General features: G+C 46.5%; 1 protein-coding gene across 11 annotated transcripts in view; it reads left to right on the forward strand.

Annotated features, from left to right (window-relative positions):
• Positions 1–19,669, forward strand: part of FBRSL1 (fibrosin like 1) — a 694,486-nt gene that overhangs the window by 660,752 nt on the left and 14,065 nt on the right. For 8 of the 11 annotated variants that reach the window (XM_029619457.1, XM_029619447.1, XM_029619455.1 and 5 more), the window contains 8 exons: positions 4,640–5,021; positions 6,328–6,596; positions 9,348–9,562; positions 12,984–13,034; positions 14,153–14,248; positions 16,282–16,353; positions 16,683–16,712; positions 18,011–18,082. In XM_029619457.1, the coding sequence (XP_029475317.1) occupies positions 4,640–5,021; positions 6,328–6,596; positions 9,348–9,562; positions 12,984–13,034; positions 14,153–14,248; positions 16,282–16,353; positions 16,683–16,712; positions 18,011–18,082 (1,187 nt within the window). Of the gene's footprint in view, positions 1–4,639; positions 5,022–6,327; positions 6,597–9,085; positions 9,247–9,347; positions 9,563–12,983; positions 13,035–14,152; positions 14,249–16,281; positions 16,354–16,682; positions 16,713–18,010; positions 18,083–19,669 lie in introns of all 11 variants that reach the window. The other 3 variants (XM_029619452.1, XM_029619448.1, XM_029619454.1) reach the window with 3 other exon arrangements.

Raw genomic sequence — 19,669 nt, forward strand, 5'->3', positions numbered from 1 at the left:
TACCGCGTCCTTAAATCACCGGGTAACCCCTTCCGCCCGCGGCATGTATATTACATGTGATCGAATTAGCTATTCCCTCCCATACAGTAACGTGCGCACCGACTATCGCTTTTTTACCCTGCCATTTTGCCGCGCATTTAACCTGCTAACTTACGACCTACCCTTACCCCTGCGTTAGAGGTAGGGGTAAGGGTAGGTGGCAAACTTTCCCCAGCCCCCGCTCACCTGCCCTGGCCGCGTCCATGGGTGCTGGTCTCCGGGGCAGCCCCAGTCCTCTCCCCTCCTCCCGAAGCAACGAAAGCGGAAAAAATCGAAAAAGCGGAAAAATAAAAAAGCGAAAAAAAAAAGTTGCAAGAGAGAGAGAGGGGAGAGAGACGGGCAATCCTATGCTCGGGATTGCCAGTCCTCTCTCCCCTCCTCCCGAAGCAAGACGCGAAAAGCAGCCTTGCTCCGGGAGGAGGGGAGGGAGGACTGGCAGTGTAAAGCAACGAAGCGACTTACTTTTTTTGCAGCCCCCCTCCGGAGACGGACATCGGCGAGGACGACCACGGCTCCCCTGCCTCCAGCTGCCCGCGAAGATGGATGCCTGCACGGGCGAAAGCGGCCTCTGTGCGTGCAATTGGGCCACTCAAGGCGTGACGTCACGACGTTTGGCGTCACGGCATGTGACGTCACGTCTTGAGCGGCCCAATTGCACGCACAGGGGCCACTTTCGCCTGTGCGATGCTTTGTGTTTTCTGAACCAACATGGCAGAGACCTTGAGGCCCAGCCAGTCTGCCCATCCACATCTCTTGCGTCCACCACCCTCTTTGTGAAGAAATATTGCCAGATTACTCCTGAGTCCTACCCCATTTCATTCTCATCCCATGACCCCTCTTTCCAGAGCCTCCTTTCCCTTGAAAAAGAGGCTCACATGGAGGTATTTAAATGTCTGTATCATATCTCCCCTTTTCTACAGGGCATAAATGTCATGAAACAAAAAGAACAAGAAGGATAATTACAGATGAATGGAATGTGTGTGTGATACTTAAGTGCAGTTATGGCTCAGCCTTTGACTGAGCATCTGTGAAAGCACAGACTCCCCTTTCTGCATCTGGAACAATCCCTGGTAGTCTGGAAACTTCTCCCACTTCAAAGCAATGCCCAAGAAAGACTTCTTTTCATTTTTTTTTGTGTTTCTTTGTATTTGTTTTTGGCTAACAGGGTTTTGTTTAAATTGGGTTTGTCCCATGTCATGGTGTCATTTCCTGATTTAAAAATTAAAAAAAAAAATCTATGTATACTAGGAGCCATGTTTGCTTTTATTTTTTATAGCTTGCTTTGGGTGATCTAAGCCTGGCTACCTTAATGAAATATTATATGGGTGGCTTAATTTTTGTTAGAGAGAAAAAGGCATAGGATGCAAAATGAGGGTACCATAATTAGAGGAAAACCAGCAAAACCAGCTTCCCCTCCAAGAAGAAGGCTGTCCACACTGGTGCATCTGTAGCTTTCATCTGGAGTGGGATTACTGGAGTGGGCCATCCAATCTCTTGTACTCCAGTTTGAGAAGGAGCAGCGCTGTCCCAGGGCCTGGCACACGGAAAGGAGGCAGGTGAGCACGGAGTAGCCCTGTAAAAGAAAAGAGAGCGTGCTCGTCGAGAAGAAATGAGTCTTACAGATGGGAGACAGAATGTATGTTGTGAGAGCATCTGCTCCAGAGGTGGCTGCATGTCTGCTTTCTAAAGGCCTGGGAACAGAACGCTCACCGAATGACCTTGAGTGCAGCCACTTGACTAGTTCAAAGAGGGGACAGACCCCGAGACCACCCCGGTCCTTGGGTTTGAATCTGTTCTCTGCCTTCCTGTAATAGGGTCGGTACCTTGCCCACCTACCGTCAGCTGAAACATCATTGTCAGCATCTCAGGATGTATGTGACCAGATGTAACCAAATCCAGCTTTTCTAAGCGGCACTTGCAACAGTGCTGTGGGCCAGAATGATGACAACCTCCGGGCACTGTGGGATGTCTTCGCATGAAGACCCCCCCCCCCAGCTAGTGCCCTAACTCGTTTACTCACTTGATCTTGGTGTAATGTGAATCCAGTCAAAAGCAATTTAAGGGACAGTTTGCGGTAATTTATGCTGTTAAAATGCCCGTCCTAGCAGCAGAATTCAGTATCTCTGGGGTTTTAGTATCCCATGCAGGCAGATGTGCGGGTTAATGGTGAATACTCTTTATCCAGGTCTGCACTGCCTGATGAAGGGGACAGGGCTCTCAAAACCTAGCCACGAATGTAACACAGCATCTCCTTCAGCTTGTTTGCTGGCCTTCGTCTCTGCGACTCCATGAGAACCTAACAGGGCAACCACGCAGCTTTCTTCAGTGGTATGAATTGTGCAATGAATTTTCTGCTCTTATCATCCAAAACCCCTTGGTTGGGGGGGCGGAAGGAAGGAGGCGCGTTGAATTGGGGGAGGGGGGGTATAGCACTTATCGATTTACTTCGAATCTTGTTTGCTTTTCCTTCTGTAATTCTAGTCTTGGTCCTTTGTTTTTACCACACAGCCTGTAATTACACTGTTGCGGAGGTTTAGCTGAACTGGAATGGGTTTCTTGCATGGGGGGGAACTAATTGGATTTCATGGAACCCAAGAAAGCGAATGGGGTCCATTTGTTTTAATGAAAAGCCGTGGGATTAAATGGGAGGTCTAGGACTGTGTGCACGTTTTCCCTGAAAACACATTGGACTTAACTGCAATAATAGAAATTAATTGAATGCTGGAAGAATGAAAATTGAATTAAATTGAAGAGTAAACTGGCAATCAATGTAAATGAATTGAAATACATGTATTACCACGTTGCTGGGTAATTACAGGGACTTTGATCATTGATATGTAATAAAGTGCAATGAGGAAAGACCAGGGATGAGGAAAAAAAGAAGGGACGCGTACAGCTGCCGGACGCAGAGCTGGTCTTCTGCGCAGCAAGGTTGGCGCTGTGGAAGGCTTTATTCATCCCTCTGAAACTTAACATTGCAATTTTCCCTTTGTTGTGGCTGAGATTGCCCCTTTCCGTCCTGAATTCCCATCCTGCCTTGTAGAGGCCCGTTCCCTAGGAAATCCGACTGGAACGCCATCCTGACACTCTGTACATCTAATGCCAAGGTTTTCCTGCCCTTCCTGGCTTGTTGTACTAATGTGTCCTGGTAGCATTGTGAGCTGGGCAGGCAGGATACGGATAACGCTGGTACAGCTCAGCACTTGCGTGCACAAGCAGTGTAGGAGCCTGCATAGATAAATCTGGCTGTGGAACAAATTACCATTACCCGGAAACAATATACCATATGTAGACTTGACTTAAGTGTGGAAGCCCATACTGGATGCCCAAATAGACATTCTTGGCAAAGATAGATATACAGTGTGTATGTGTATGAAACACGTTTTCATGCACAGAATTGCACATTATAAGGGTGTAATCTCAACAATCCTTCTACATAAAATGGTGCTGCCTGACTTGTGAAACATTCATCCGTCATCCAGGTATAGATGAAGATTTTGGTTGTCATCTCAATTTTTATCTTACCCGGCCAGGCAAGCCGCTGTGCAGGAGCCTTGTGCATGTACATCTATCTTCTTCTATGTAATAAAAGCAGAACCTAAAGTGACCTGAAAATGTGCATCTCTGGAGCCATTAGTGTACGTATAGGAGCCCCCCCCCCCCCCCCCCCGGACATGCTGAGCTGGGCTCCTCCTCTTCATGAATTATGTATTGCGCTGTACTCCAAGGAGAGACCTATCGTGCCCTTTCCCTTTCCTGCATTCGGCATGTGGTTTCCATTTTCCTGTCCTCGGCACTGTGGGATATTTCTAATAAGAAGCATTTCATTTGCTGTCTGCTGGCTCAAACTGTTCCTGAACTCCCCACGGAGTTATTGTTAAAGCAGGGGAAGGACCTTGGCCATAGTGGGTGGGTAAACTGCAGGCCCCCCTGAAGGAAACCCTCCTTCCTGAGCCCAGTACGCTAGCAGAGACCTCACTTTTGCAGGCTTTCATGAGAAGACGTCAGAAAGGAACAGGCTTGCCTCAACATCTCCACAGGAGTTGTGCTGGTGACAGTGGTGCATTGGTGTTGCTGGATACATTTTCATTTTTTGGAAATTCCATTTTTGAAAGGTGGCTGAAGCAGCAAGGACGCGGCGACTTGGTCAGCTTGGCTGTAGAAACTGTGACTGGAGGTTGCACGTTCAGATGGCCAAGGAGGGAGAAGACGGGGCTGTAGGCAATTGACTGTGCGCCTGTTAACACATTAAAGGCCAGTTTTAAGGCCCAAAAGCATCAGTCTGGGTGTGTTTGCCAGCTTGTGAGGTCCTCCTGGGATTTCTCAGGGGATTCCGAATAATAGTATAGTTTACATTTAAATTTCTCTCATGCTTTCATTGTGAGAAGTGACCCAATGCACAGCATTTAATGTTTTACCTTTTTAAAAGCAACAAACATATGGTTCATTCAATTCATGCTTTTGTTCTCCATTATTTTTTTTTTTTTTGCATACTAAACTGGATGCTTTTCTCCCATCAGATCAGTGGTGGAAAAAATAAAAAAATATGCCATCATGTCTAAAAGCTTTAGGGAATAATGAATGTATTGATGTTTTCTAGGTCTACCCACGAATGATAAGTGTGAAGCAAAAGCCGTCGTCATCGCCAAGGTGTCCGGGCTGGAGCGCAGCCAGGAGCTGAGCACCGAAGTGTGCTTCGTACGGCCAGTCCACAGCCCTGCCCAGACTGCCGCCATCGTGACTTCTGCCTCATCTGTGCCCGCCGCCAGTGCCCGGGCTAGCCCGTCGGTGAAAAAGGAGCCAGCAATCCTAGCACCAACGCCACCACGGCTGACACCACAGCCGCAGCCTCGGCCTCAGTCTCAGCCCCCGTCTCAGCTACTGCTCCCCGAGCTTCGGCCTCAGCCTTCAAGTCACATCCTCCCTCACCTCACTTACCCAGGGCATCACCAGGTGCCGCACAACGGGTTCAACAGCATCAGGTATGGTAACACCGCAGCCAGGTCATGTGCCACAGGCCAAGGCGGCCCTGGAATAGATAGGATACAAGGTCAGGCTGCCTAAAAGGCACAGCTCCGGAAAATTAAGCCACTTTGACTTAGCAGCTTGTTGCTGCTCCATTCTGTGCCTTAGTAAATCGAATCTCTGACCCCCTCCTTGATGGGCTTGAAGCACTGATTTTGAGTTTGGGGTTCCTGGAGTTTCCTGATGGGATGATGAAGCAGGCACACATCTCCGCTTGCATCCTTCCTGCTTAACTCAGTGTTTGGGGGTTAAGATTTTCAAGTTGGCAAAGCACCAAAGAATTCTCTCTCTCATTAATAGAGCAAGGAGATGGAAACCTTTGTCCTCCGTTCAGAGGCCATACACACACTGAGGTTAGCAAAGTTGTGCTGGTGACACTCTGTCTTCTGGTGCCTATGATAATAGGCACCAGTGCACCTTTTCTGCAGGTAGCTGTCAACAATAAGCAGAAGGAGATGGGTGAAGACTTGTTCCGGGGGTGGCCTCATTGAGCCGACACAATGATCTTTGACGATACTGTGTGTCCCAGCATCATGCTGAGCCATGCCCCGCTTCCTCACCTGTATTTTTACTACCCTCTGCCTTCCCTTGTTCTTTTTTTTTTTTTTTTTTGCGGCATCTCCCCCGCTCTGCTCCTCCTGCGTCGGCACAGGGCCGTCGCTCCCGTTCCCATGTGCTCTTTTTTTTTCTATCCGCCCTCCTTTACATTCCTTCTCTTGCTGTCTCTCTCATCCCTGCTCCCATGGCCAATTGAAAAATAGTGCTGTACTCAGATGGCAATACAGCGTGAGAAGGTAGGAAGTACTGTGCTGCTCCAGGCCGTCTCTTGAATCATGCCAAAGACCAATAGGCTGTGGGATGGGGTGGGAATGACAGCGCGGGACAGAGAAGCATTTCCTGACCCCCTTGTGGCTGTTGGCGTGGAACTGTTGCGTCCTGCCACCGGATTTTGACAAGTAAGCCACACCAGAGTCACTGAGGGCAGTTTGGCTCAGGGGCTGCAAGAGTCACCCTAGAGGGCTATATGTGGCCCGTAGGCCATGGGTTTAGACCCCTTTGGACGAGAGGTTAGTGGCAAGTGAAAGTACCCAATAAATTTGTGTGTTCCTCCTAATCATCAAAGCTTGAGAGCCTGTGCAAAAAAGGCCCAGTTTTACCATTTCTGGAGCTATTGTTCTAGGTCTTTGTTGCTGTGTCTTTATCTGACCCTTTTTTTTTTTTTAACTAATGAGTTTCTTATTCTCTCCTTTTTACTCTTTAAAGCAGGAGCAGCAGCGCCAGCAGCACAGCAAGCATTGGCCTCCCCAAACACCTCCCACCTTCCCCCCAGATCCCACCACATCCCTCCACTGGTCCTGCCCTACCCCTCTCCATCTCTAACCTTACTACCTCACCGTTCTCTCTCAGATCTCAGACTCAGCACCCGCACCATCCGGCCATGTTTGCTCCCCCTCCCACACTACCGCCCCCGCCAGCGTTACCCACCAACAGCCTTGTGATTCCTGGCCACCCGGCAGGGACAGGCTACTCAGGTAAGTCCCATCCTAATGCAGAGATTGTTCCACCTGTCCAAGGGGGAGAGGGAAGGAAGGGCAGGGACAATCCAGGTGCTTTGTCTGAATCCCTAGGATCTCTCTAAGCTGTTATCCAATCTAGGTGAGTGACAGCAGCTCCTTCTTTACCGATTAAGGTCGAGAAGGATGTGTCCTCTGAACACTCCAAGTTGGACTCTGTTGCCAAGTAGAAAGCTCATGAAGGTCTCATGTGAGCCAAAATGTTGGTTTTGTGGAGCAAAAAGCCTTTTCTACTTGATTAAAGTGCCTATTTTGGGTTTTTCTAATGAACATGATGCAACTCTTTGACTCGCTACATTTTTCAACAACACATAGAATAATTTATGGAGCTTGTGATATTTGTGATGTAGAGTTCCACAGCTCTCTATGCTGGCACTAAAAGGAACAGTGGTAATCTAGGTCACCAGTACAATGGATGCGCAAAAGCCAGGAAAAGCCTAGCATATCTAGGGCTCTAGCAATATAAAATCCATTTTAGCATTTTGCACCACAGGTATAGAGTCGCAGGCACAGTTTCACTATATATTGATCAGCTCTCCAGTTGGTAATCCTATATGGTGCTTCAGAGAATGTATGTATGGGTATATAGTAAACATACGCCCATCCATCCTATGCCCTTAAATCTCCACAACACGTGTTTGCAGTAAAAGGCGTGTCACCTCAGCACACTGAAGACCCTTATTTGATGCTTTCGCATTCCTGAGCCTTGGATACTCTGGGACCTGCAGCAGTCCCATTGTTTGTGTTTTGAGGGGCTGTGAGTGGAAAGTTTTGGAAGGACTCTGTCGTTCCAATAAAACCTTTGGGGTGTTTCTGGTCGGTGGTGGTATCAGGTTTCCAAGCCAGCCCTGGGGCGCAGACAACCTGACTCGGAGATCAGACTGGGAACCTTCCACATGGCAATAACACAGCACTCGCCACTGGCCGGGCCCATCTCTCATTAACACTTTGCTGGGACTCAGTCTGGTACTTGTGCTGGCAGTGGCGCTACCAGCACGCAAGGGGTTAATAATGGATCCGTCTCAGGGAAAGGAAGGGAAGGCGCCACCCTTTACACATTATTCAAACCTGAAACGGTCAAATGGAATAGAAGGGTTCGGCCTTGGAGGAAGCTCCCCTTCTAGTAATCAGCAAAAGGGATGGGCCCAAAGTGGGAATGGAACCAAGGCTTCTTCATCTGTGCTAAGGATTTCAGAAGGGCAGTGTAACTCCAGAAACAGAGAAAGAGGTGTGACATCCCAGACTGTGACACTGAACTTACCGGGGACAGCAGACAGGTCAGCATGCATTCTTCATGTGACATTTTTTTCCTCAGGTAGCCTGGGTTGTGAAGTTATTCAGTAAAGCCCATGGAATGTTCTAGAGAGTAAATTTATAACAAATTTTAGGAAAGTTTGGTGTAAGCACAGAGAGGATTCTTGGATGTGAGTTAGTGAGGGTAAGGCCTGCGACGGGGCGGGCCCTGCAGAAGTCTGCCAGTAACGGGCAGTCTGTGGTGGGCCTGCTTTACAGCAGCTGGCAGAGTGCCATGCACCACGGCCTTCCCTGCCCTAACCCCATCCCTCTATCCCAACAGCAAAAGATATGCAACTGTGAAACATGAGAGGAGGCCAGTTTACCCAGGTAGCTCCTTAGTTACCCAGGCAAATTCTTAGAAAAACTGTCCTCTCTTACATCCGTCACTTTCTGTTTCTAAGACTCATGACCTTCAGATGTATCCATACTGAAATTCATGCAGTACCAGCTATACTGTTCATTTTATACAGTTAAAAATATATATATATATAATCTGTTTGTGGGATGGGTGTTACTAATTAAAGACAGGTACATCAGCCATGTCTGAGCACTCCCAGTTTTTCCCAGGGGAACTTTGCTTTCTCCTGCTCTCCTTGGTAGCTTTAGCTTCCCCATTTGAGCCTCGACTGTATACTAATAATGTAGTCATGAATGGAGATGGAGAAGAGGTTTTGCTTGGGGTCATTGCTGCTGCCTGAGCTTGCTGACGTTGGGGGCCCCGTGTTTCATTTCCTGGGACAGTTCAGAAAGCTTTGAGTTGGTTGGAAGGGGAATATAATAGATAATTAGACATAGGGCATATCCTTCCTTAGAGTGCTGTGGTGGCAGCTAGAAATGCGTACACCCAGAGGGGACCCGAGTGTGATGGGGAGCAGCAGATTCAGTCACACTTAATTTAGAAAAGATGCCCCTTGTTCTGCGTATCAGAGTAACTTTAATTACCCCTTCACCCCCCCAAACAGATAGTGAAAGTAATCTGTTGTGGTGTTTGGTTTTTTTTTGTTTTTTTTTTTGTTAATCTTGAGCTGTTTAAAATGTTGTATTTGAATAGTGGTGTGGGGATGGGAGGGGGTGATATCCTGTTTTTGCATTGTGAAGGTCCCTCTGTGTTTTCTGCTGGGATGACTCATGGTGTTCTCTCTTGTCTTTAGATACCAGCCTGTTGATATCATTCAACCAACCAATCATGTATTGCCAGCCTCATTCGGGGATTCTGATTGGTACTTTGTCACAGGCATCACTCTTACCTCCACCAATGAGTCCTCACGTAGAAAACCACCACAGCATGACCTGCAGAAACAGGGAATGCCAGGTGACTATCTGATACTTTCTTCTCAATGTTTGGTCGCCACTGACAGGCCTGCGTGCCTCTGTGTCTTTTTTTTTTTTTTTTCTCCCCCTTTTCTCTCCTAGATCACGAACTTCTGAGGCAGGAGCTGAACAACCGGTTTTTGGTTCAGACTTCGGACCGGGCCAGTGCCTCCCTTGGCTCGGTGCCGCTGCTGAGGGCGGAGTTTCACCAGCACCAACACACGCACCAGCACCAACACACGCACCAGCACACATTCACCCCTTTTCCACCGATGCCGCCCACTGCACCTCCTATGGTGCGTAACCCGGCCCGAAATGTGAGGATAAGTAGAGCATCTCTGTTCACGACACTAACCTTTCCCCCCCACCCTCCCGCCCTACCAACCCAGCACAGTCAAAGCCCCCTTCTCTCCTGCTCAGCCCACGTCATAACAGAGCCAGTCCTGGTTTTAGACTTATAGTGACTGCCTTAAAGAAATTGGAATAACAAGTCCCTAGATGCAGTGGAGCTAAAACCAGCACTGGATTATCCCATCAGTTGTGACATGGAGCATTTTTGGGAGCTCTGGTTGGGTTAGTGCTAGTTATTTTTGTTTGGTTGAGGGTTTCTTTAGTCACTTGCTTTCTCTCTCTCTCTAAATGCAGTTGTAAAGTCATATTTTTTGTTTTTGAAAATAAGGATACAGAAACACCAAAATCCAGTGCCCCTTTACCCAGCAAAAGAGCAAACCTGATGGATAAATGCTGGCATCGTAGCTTGATCTGAAAAGTAGAGCAGTAAAGGGAACGTAACTTCCTCCAGCTGCTGAGCCAGGGGAGCAGCAGTTTTGATCAAGTTAACTATTCCACATCATTGTGGAATCAGCAGGCTTACTTGTCAAGTTGAAGCCATAGGCCTACAAAACCCAGAGTGCTTTGCAGAGGGAAAGAGAGCCTGGATTTTGCAGTCTCGGCTGGGTGTTCGTGGAGCTGTGTTGCTTGGCTTGCCAAAGCGCACATGTCCTGCCATTCCTTTAACCGTCTGGTCTGCAACATGTCCCATACCAGAGAGAGGTCACTGTGTGAAAACTGAGACCATTGGTGGCTTCTAACTAATGTTGTCCCAGCCCCTCTGGCTTATTTCACGCCTTGCACCCGCCATTCCTCTGCAGAAGAGATACTGAACGCAGTGCCTTACCCTGCCGCCTGTTCTGTGCTGACAGCATTAACCAGTCTGAGGACGAAAGCATCAGAAAATATTTATCCTGAGTTTTGTGTCCCATTTTCATGGCCAATAGCAGAGCAAGAAAGATTTTAAGCACTCGACAGATATGATCGTCACAGTTCCATGCCTGCATCACATACACTGCATACTTTAATAATGTGTGTCCTGTGCGGGACGGCATTTAGAAAAATGCCTCGGTTACTCAAAAGCTAGGACTCCCCTGCTGCTGTCTGATTTCCAGAGTGTGAAACCCCCTATCCCCAGGCCTCTACCTATGGGCACTGTAATCTTAAATCCAGCCCCTGGTCCTGTGATCCGCACACATGGGACTGCAGGTCATACACTATGCAATACATGTATCTTATTTTTACCAAATGACTTCCAGCACCAGAGGAATGCCTTAACCAAAATAGCTTTTTCATTCAGAGAAAGATCCAGAGCCGAAGAAGTTGTCACTGATGTGTTGTGCTATTCCAGAAAACCAGCTTGACCTTTTTCAGTCGGTCTGTGATATTGGCGCATTCCCTCTGTGTCCCCAATAAACAATTGTGTTACAGATTGTCCCTAATAAGAAAACAGCCCTGCTGTGGGACACCTACAAAAAACGTGCGGGGAGGTAGCTCTAAAATGCTAGCTAGGATTTCCCTGCAAAGTTTGGATAGTATGCACATCGGTGATATGAGTACCTTGGATGTCCAAGTCATATAACACTTGAGGATGTCTTGCTAAAAGACTGGGATAATGTCACTTTGCTTCCTCTACCAATAATTCCAAGAACAGAAACCAGACGCCTTTCAACCAACCTTTCAATATGTCCACGCAGACTTGTGAAGACACCGGTCTGCAGCTAACTAGTTGCAGCACTTCTGAGGTCTTTGTGCACTGCTCACTGTGCCCTGGAATGGAACAAGTTTTCTAGTTCTGCAGTGCATTTTATTCTGGCAGCTTTTCTTTGATTAATATTTTTGTTACCTTCTTGTACAGTTTGCCGCATTTAGCCTAATTGCAAACTCTGTTGTTTTTTTGTTCTGTTGAAGCAGCACTTCTCAAAGTTTTGACCAATATTTTTTTTTCTCCAAATTATAGCTAATCAAAAGTCAAAACTGGGGAGAGGGGAAGGCTTCTGAAACACACTCACTCACATGAAAGAAGTTCTGTGGATGTATTTATAACTTTATAGGTACAAGTAGCAATGAGTGTACAGTCAACCACTTGTAGGACGCCTTTCCTTATAAGCAACATCTGGCTCCCAGTTTGTTACTAACATGCATCAAAGTGAGAACCTTTTCACCTTTCTGCTCTTAGAAAGGCCCAGCTGGTGTTTCAAACGGGTTCTTATAAAAAAAGAGAAACCCATCCTGCTATGGCTTTTGATAATCCCACACATCTGCCCCTCCCACTCTGTCCTCTGTTTGAATCCCCTGAATAGCCACTCTTTCAGCTCTTGAGGCAGCCTGGCCCTATCTGCTCAGTGCATTGGGATTATTAATCATGGCGGCTGAGCAGAGCAGTGCATTCTGCAGCTGCATGTGGTAGCGATTGATGGTGTTTACTCTGGGAGAGACGCGCCGCCAGTAATCATTGTAATTAATGAAATTCCCATCTCAGCGACTCTCCATGTGCCTTCCTGCAATGCACCGCAGCAGCTGGTATGACAAGCGGACCATTTCCTTCTCCACTGTAGACAGAAGTTCTGAAGAATGTGATAGCTTTGCTCTCTGTATTGGGAGGGTTTTTTTGGCCTTTGCTCTTGCCATCCGGATAGTAAATTTTCTTGTGCGTCACATGATATTCTTCTGCATTAATGCGTCCTGCAGGGACTAACATTGTGTGTTGTACAATATCGTCCACTGTTTCAAAATAGAAATATAGGCTTTCCTTTTCCAAGCAGTTTTTGGCAAACAGTAGTGAAAGCTGAAGTCTTTGTGCTGTGATGACATTTAGTAAAAGTCACCAGGAATGCACTAATTCCAAAAGAGCGGAGATTGGGGATTGCATGGCTTGAGCATCCTTATTAATCTGAGAGTGCTAGCTCTTCAGTAGACATCCAGCACGTTGACCTCATGGTATTAAGACAGAGCGGTCTTTGAGTGTAGCAAGTTATAAAATTTATTACCAGTATAACCATTTGATTTATTTATTCTGATGCTATTTGGACCTGCAGCATTAATAATTTGTTACTATTAAAGTGTATACTGAGTGAGCTGGACAGTGGCAGGGGGGGATACTGCCTGCACAAGAGTTGGAAGGCATTGGGGAGGAGGGGAAAGAGTGATTTGAAAGGTGATATCCAAATGCACAAAATATGGTGGAATGATGGAAGATAGTAACGGTCTGTGTGCCAGCATTAACAGAGCAAGGTGCCCAGCTAGAAAAGGCTGCAGCACTCCTGTGCAGTGGTATAAAATGATACATCTGAAAGGAACTGCAGCATCCACTGCAAAGTATTGTAACAATATTATTACTGACGGGTAGAGTGTGTTGCTATGTTCCCTGGACTCATCGCTCCAACCTTCTTTCTCCCTCTCTTCCAGTTCGACAAGTATGCAGCCAAGTTGGACAACTCTTTCTTTCGACCTTCCAGCGTAAGTATGACCACCAACCTTAGAGCGCTGGCATTGCACGTTTTCATTCTCCTGGCCCTTCCCTTCCACATCTGGCTTTGTCTCTCTCCGTTCTCCCGGTCCCCGCCCCCCCCTTCCATTTCTGGCACTGCATGCTCCCATTCTCCTCCCCCCGTGCCGCCAGTGGCTTTGCCCACTTCCATTGTCGTGGCCCCTCCCCATTCTGGTATCCCAGGCTTCACTTCTCAAGGGCCATCTCCCATCTTTGCTCTCCCCCTCCCACTGCCTCGCATGCTTTCGGTTCTCACAGCTGCTGCTTTTGTAACTTAATTCTTATTGGATTATTGCAGAACAAAACAATGTTAAATAGGTTTTCATTCTTTAATCTTTTGTATTTTTGGATATGTTGGGTTTTTTTACGTTTCACCAGTTTGGTTTTCTGCCTCTTCCGTGCTCGGGTTATAATAGTACGTATAGCACAAAGAGGAACTGCCTTTTACTGGGGTCCCAGTTCTCTGCCAACAATACTAAAGCATACTTTGTAAATACAAGAACCTCATCAAAACAGCTTGCCCTCACCTTCCAGTTCAATTCATTTTTTGTCATTACAGCCTGAGTGAGGCAAGTCTTGTGTAATTCTGATATCCTTATGAACCTTTTCATACAAAGTCAAAACCCTTCTGCAGATCTGAGGGTGGAGGTGGTCTACTAATGCCCATAGGATGTGGGGAGGCTTCTGCCAGTCAGCTAAGGGATACTGGGGGTGCGTCTTGGCAGAGGCATCTCTGCAGCCCTTGGACCGATGAGGTGCGGTAGTTTTGCCTGGGCCTGCTGTCTTGGGAGGAGGGATGAAGGGCAGAAAGTGGGATAAGCCAATAAAACGATCTCCCCCACCGACCCCCTGCCACCCCGCTGTTTCTTGGTTTCCATTTGAAACGGCTTCCTGTATACTAAGCTGCTGCTTGACACTTTGTGCCAGACTCTTTCTGTCATGTCCTGGCTTCACATTTTCTCTTGTACCTGAGCCTCCTGCTAGGTGTCCTGTCGCACCCCCATTGTCACTTCATGCCTCCTGTCAGCTCTCTTGCAGCATCTTTAGTGACACTGGATCTTGTTTTGCCCTCTCTCCCTCTCTGCAGTTCTTTCCTTCATATCCTCCAACAATGCCTGGTATGCCTCCTGTGCTTCCACATTCGGGGCCCTTCAGCTCACTCCAGGGGGCCTTTCAGCCGAAGGTACAGTGTAAACTCTTCCTTGCTACATTACAGGACCAGGGCTCTGTGGGTCCTGGTTTTCTCCTCACTGTCTCTGCTCTCCTATACGTGTCCCTCAGAGGGTTGAATCGGAATTATCATTCCTGTCAAATCTTGCCACTCACATCGCAACACACAAGTGCGGTAGCTCATCAGTAACATCTGTAACAAGGCACAAGATAGCTAGGGTACACAATTTAATTATGTGTGAAGCCTGCAAGCATGTCACCTTGGGCTTTTGTCTGTAACAGTCAGTATCTGTGATTCCAAAATAGTTGCATCATAGCATCAAGTCAACCAAACAAAGAAAATTCAGGAATTCTGGGAACAGATATGCCTGCAGAAGCTGTGCAATTGAGAGTATAAACCCACAGTGGATACAAAAGTTTCTGTAAGTTTTCAAAATGCCCAGCTGCCCTGGATTACTGGAAAGCACAGGAAACCAAAAGGGTACAAGCTGGAGAAAAGGGCAGTGGAAAAGTAGCAGGAGAATGTTAGGTCAGACGTGTAATGGCGCTACCAGCATATGGTCAACCACTCACCCTCCACAATGAGGACAAAGGCCTATATGATATGAACAGAGTGTAGGACTATGACATTAATTTAGTGTGAGAGTCGGCTGATTCTGTAACACTGCAGGATCAAAATAGGGTTGAGTCTGTCCAGTACTCTGAGGGGAGAGCTGCAGCGTGGTCGTAGCGCTCTGTAGTAAGTACCATTTCTTCTAGGCCAGTGCATCAACATGGTTCAGAGGGACACTAGTCTTTCATATGAATCATCAAACCATGCTCTTGTCCATTTTTCACAAAAATAAGGGTCTTAATCCAAGATGTGACTAAATTCCAAGTTTATGTTGCCCAGGAATAGTTTCCACAGGGACAGAATTCCCTCTGTTAGGTGGAAAGCAGACAGGCACATCTGACCATGTATTTCAGGAAACTGAACATGAAATATAATTAGGTTTTAATTGATTGCAGAATTGAGAAAAGCAATTTCACCTCCCTTGATTATATTTTTTAATTTAACCCTTACAATTATCTGGATCTTCCCCTGGGAGCTGTGAACATGATGAATGTTGGTGGAAGGTTTAAACACTTTGAAGTCACAAGCTGTGGAAGTGCTTAATATGTAGTCAGCAGGGTGGAGGAGGACCTCACTTCCTCGGGATGTAATGTCTTGGGAAGCAGGAGGGAGGGGGGGGGGGAACTGATCAAATTGATTCTCCATTTGTGACATTATTTTTCCAGTCCTCTGAAAGTGGTGGGGATTAGGTTGGAGAGAGGTCTGACCTCCAGAGAAAACTGTATAGGCCAATACTTCTCTTTTTTTTACCTCCTTTCCTCATCCTCGTAAACTGCAGTTGTCACACAGAAGCAGAGACTATGAAGGGTAAATTTAAGCCTGCCCATTACCCCTTCCTTCTGCAGTACTGCAGACCCTGTTTTGCCCCCTGGCTTTGCCCCTGCCCTCCCTTTATCGCCAAGGTCACTCTGTGCCGGGCCTTCCCTGTTAATCTGACTTATCTTCATAAGATTTTTGGGCTGCTACTGATGTTCTGATTCCTTTCCTCTTGTTGAGGCAGAAGACATTAGGATAGAATAAGAGTTAGGGAAACCAGGACTGGATGAAAATATTGTGGGGAAAGTGAGCTATGTCCAGTGAGATGGAAAGGGATGGTGAATGGCAAAGTCTAAACCAAAATCTCAAGATGACATGGCTTTGGAAGGACAATACTACTCTGAGTCTTGTATCAAAATCTCTGCTCCTTGTCCAAGGAACAAGAAATGCTTTACTCTGTCTTTTGATGCCTTTAAAAAGCTCTTGTGTGGAGCAGCTTTGATTCTGCTGGGGACAGGCTGGCAGCAGAAATAGCTTGATCGGGCTGCTCTTGCTAGAGGAAGGTTTTCTAGAAGTCAGTTCAAGTTTTGCCCAGATCCGAGGTGATGTAAACCAGTTTGAGAGTTTGGGTAGATGTAGCATATGCCACATGTAGATTATCCGCCTTTCTCTTTCAGACCTCAAACCCTATCGATGTTGCAGGCAGGCCCAGTGCTGTCCATCACAGTCTCCTACAGAAAACGTCAGGGGTATGTAAAGGTGCTGCCTTCTCTGCCAACACCCCAAAATAATTCACCAACAACCTGTGAGATATGACAGTCACAAAATCTCACCACTTTCCCTGTAAGATATATAGAGATACATATATATAAAAAAAATAAATAAAACCTCCCAACATTTATAATACAGCATAAAATCTCACCAGCACAATCTTAGTTCTTAGTCAGAGATGTTAAAACCCAGTGATGGGCTTTCCACACATCATGATGTTTGCCTTGCAGCTTCTAGATAAACTTGTGTTCTCCCTCTATATGTAATTCATTTATAACATGCCTTTTAACTCTGCTTTTCCCCACAGGTATCGGATCCTTATAGGGCATCAGTACGGGTAAGTTTAGGGTTTTTGGTTTTGGTTTTTTTTTTTTTGCTTGTTTTGGGAAAGGGGAGATCTCATCTCACCAAAGTTTTGGTTAAAGAGATGTCCCTGATTAGTTATACATTCCTTTAAATAACCCATTAGGACATTTTTAGCCTGTTTTCCAATAAATAGGCTCCATTAGTTCTGCACGGAACATCTTCTGTTAGCAATAGGAAATAAAGTTTAACAAAATAAAATGTGTGCGTGTATATATAGTGATACCTTCTTATTGGACTAACAATTTTTGCCTGGTTTTCAGAAGCTAATATGCTTTACCTCAGGTCAGAATAGCACATTAGCTCCCAAAACCTAATCAAGAAATGTATTGTTACTCCAGTAAAAAAAGATCTCTTCTTCTATAGTTCTTGTTTTTATTTGTTAATCTTTATTTGTGTGCATTCAGATGGACTAACACAGTGGCCGCATCACGTTATCAAATATTGTTAAGGGAGGGATAGCAAACTCTTGCTTCTTTAGTGTCCCAACCAGGCATTTCCAGATCAGCTAAATATATGCAAACTAATCATAAATTCCTCCTGGACACCTTCAAATAATTTCATAAATATTCATTGAGCGTGTCCTGAAAGCCAGACCTGTTTCAAATAGTGCCCAGCTTGTTCAGCAGTGAAGTCGTTTCCATCCAATCAAGTGCTCTTCCTCCCACTCATGTCTGCAAATGAAAGACATCATCAAGGAAATGGCTCTCGGAGCAGAGGTGCCAGACAGAGTCAGTTCCTACAGGCCGTGGCCACTGCAGATCCCAAAGAACAAGCTTCAGGGGCAGCTTCTACTGAGCAAAAATAGCTTTCTTACATAATGCAAGCATCGTGACTGAACTGCTGATCCGTTTAGCTCTGTCCATCATCCACTCAGGATCTAGAACTTTCTTCCCCCCTCCCCTCATGCTAACCATGTTATAACCAGGGTGCATTACAGCAGGTTGCAGGCAGGCACAGTGAATTTAATCCTAAGCAGGTACCTGCAGGGAATGTGAAAAAGTGACTTCCCAAGGTCGCAGCAAGGGTCAGTGGCGCAAACAGTATCTGAACCTGTTCCCAGCTGATTGCTTAACTCATGAGGGTACAAACCAACATTTCTTTTTTAAAAGACTACCCATAGTGGTCCAGCTTTGTAAAGGTTTGGGGACTGGGCCAGAGTGAGAGGATAGGTACTAAAAGTGGGACTTCTGTGCAGAAAGGCTGGATGGGTGACTGATATTCCCAAGGGCCTTGCTCCTTCCCCTCACTGCTGTGTGGTTGGATTTACAGAAACCTGGGAAGTGGTGTGCTGTGCATGTCCAGATCGCTTGGCAGATCTATCACCACCAACAGAAGATGAAGGTAAAGACCTTTCTTTAAAAAAAAAAAAAAAAAGCCAATTGCTGAGTTTACCATTTAGTAACCATCAGAAATATCAGGTAAATTTTTTGCTATTTAAAGTGACTCTGATATTTAAAAATAATCTTTATGCATGAGTATTAAAACTAAAGGACATACCATGAAACTAACTAAAAGCAAATTTAAAACAAATGTAAGAGAATTTTTTTTTCCATCAATGAATAGTGAAACTGAGCCATTTGTTTCCAGAGGATGTAGTCAAGGCCAGTAGTGTAGCTGAGTTTAAAAAAGATTTGGACAAGTTCCCGAAAGAAAATTCATTAACAGTTATTAGCCAGGTAGACATGAGGTTCTCCAGCTCCACCTACAGGGAATGGATCTCCTCATTAAGATCTGCTGGATTGGCCACTGTCAGAAACAGGTTAGGCTTGATAAAATATTGATCTGACCTAGCATGACACTTCTTATGGTCTTTGGCCATCCTTAGAAAAGGCTCTTTTTCGCCTAGGACAAGTAGGATGGTAGTTCTCAAATATGGGTGACATCATCAGATAGAGCTAGGCATGGATAACTTGTGTCAAAGTTTCTAGAACTTTGACTGGCACACTGAGCATGCCCTAATCCACGCAAGATCCCTCTTCAGTCTCTTTTGTTCTGTGGAGCTTTCGTCTTATGGTTTGGAGCTCATGCTCTTTTCTTCTGGAAAACTTTCTACTGTGGGATTTTTTCGTCCTTTTCCTGCACCGGGTCCCTCTCGGGTCCCCCTGCCTTAGTCAGTCCCTGTGGTGCAGTAAGTTTTTTTTCTTTTCGTGGTCAGTTCCCACAGCGGTGGTGTTTCGGTGCCTGCTGGTTATCGACTGTTTCACCGCTATCTTTATGGTGTTGTTGGGTTTTCGTAGGTGCTCCCAGTGCCCCCAGACTATGTCCATCTTGGATCCACACAATGTGTGCAAACCTTGCCTGGGGGCATCCCACGATGTTCAGGGGTGTCCTTTTTGTGACCAAATGACTCGCAAGGGCTGGCGTGCCCACCTTGATAAGATGGAGAAACTGTTCGGCTCAAAGAAACCCGAGCCTTCGATATGTGCATTGTTGTCATCGACGCCGAGGGATCGGGGGGAAACCAATAGACACCGATGCCTTGACATCGGCCTCTCCACCAGTACCACCGGAAGGAGAGGAGTGGGGGATCGGCTATCCTCTGTATTCTCTAGGTTGAGGATGTCTGGATCTTCAATTTCCACCTTGGCGCTGGGGAAAGACCAGGCCAAGCACCGAGAGAAAGCTCGTAAATATTGCCACTGGTCTCCTTTGCATGGAACCGGGCTCAGGTTGGCACCGGTTCTTGCCGCGATACCCCCAAGCATCCCCACGACAAGGAGGTTGTACCCTCCATCGATGTTGGGGGTCCGAGGTGGTCCCCACCTATCCAGGTGTCTGACTCCGACCTCCCTCGTGGCTCAAAGAAGGATCGGACTATTCCTCCTCCTCATCCCAGCTGGTCCTGGCATCGGCAGCCTTCAAGGAGGAGTTGGAGCGCAGGGTGCAACTGGCCGTGGATGGAACCCTACGAGGTATCGAGCCAGTGCT

This window comes from Rhinatrema bivittatum, chromosome 11, assembly GCF_901001135.1.
Source record: "Rhinatrema bivittatum chromosome 11, aRhiBiv1.1, whole genome shotgun sequence".
NCBI classification, from domain to species: Eukaryota; Metazoa; Chordata; class Amphibia; order Gymnophiona; family Rhinatrematidae; genus Rhinatrema; species Rhinatrema bivittatum.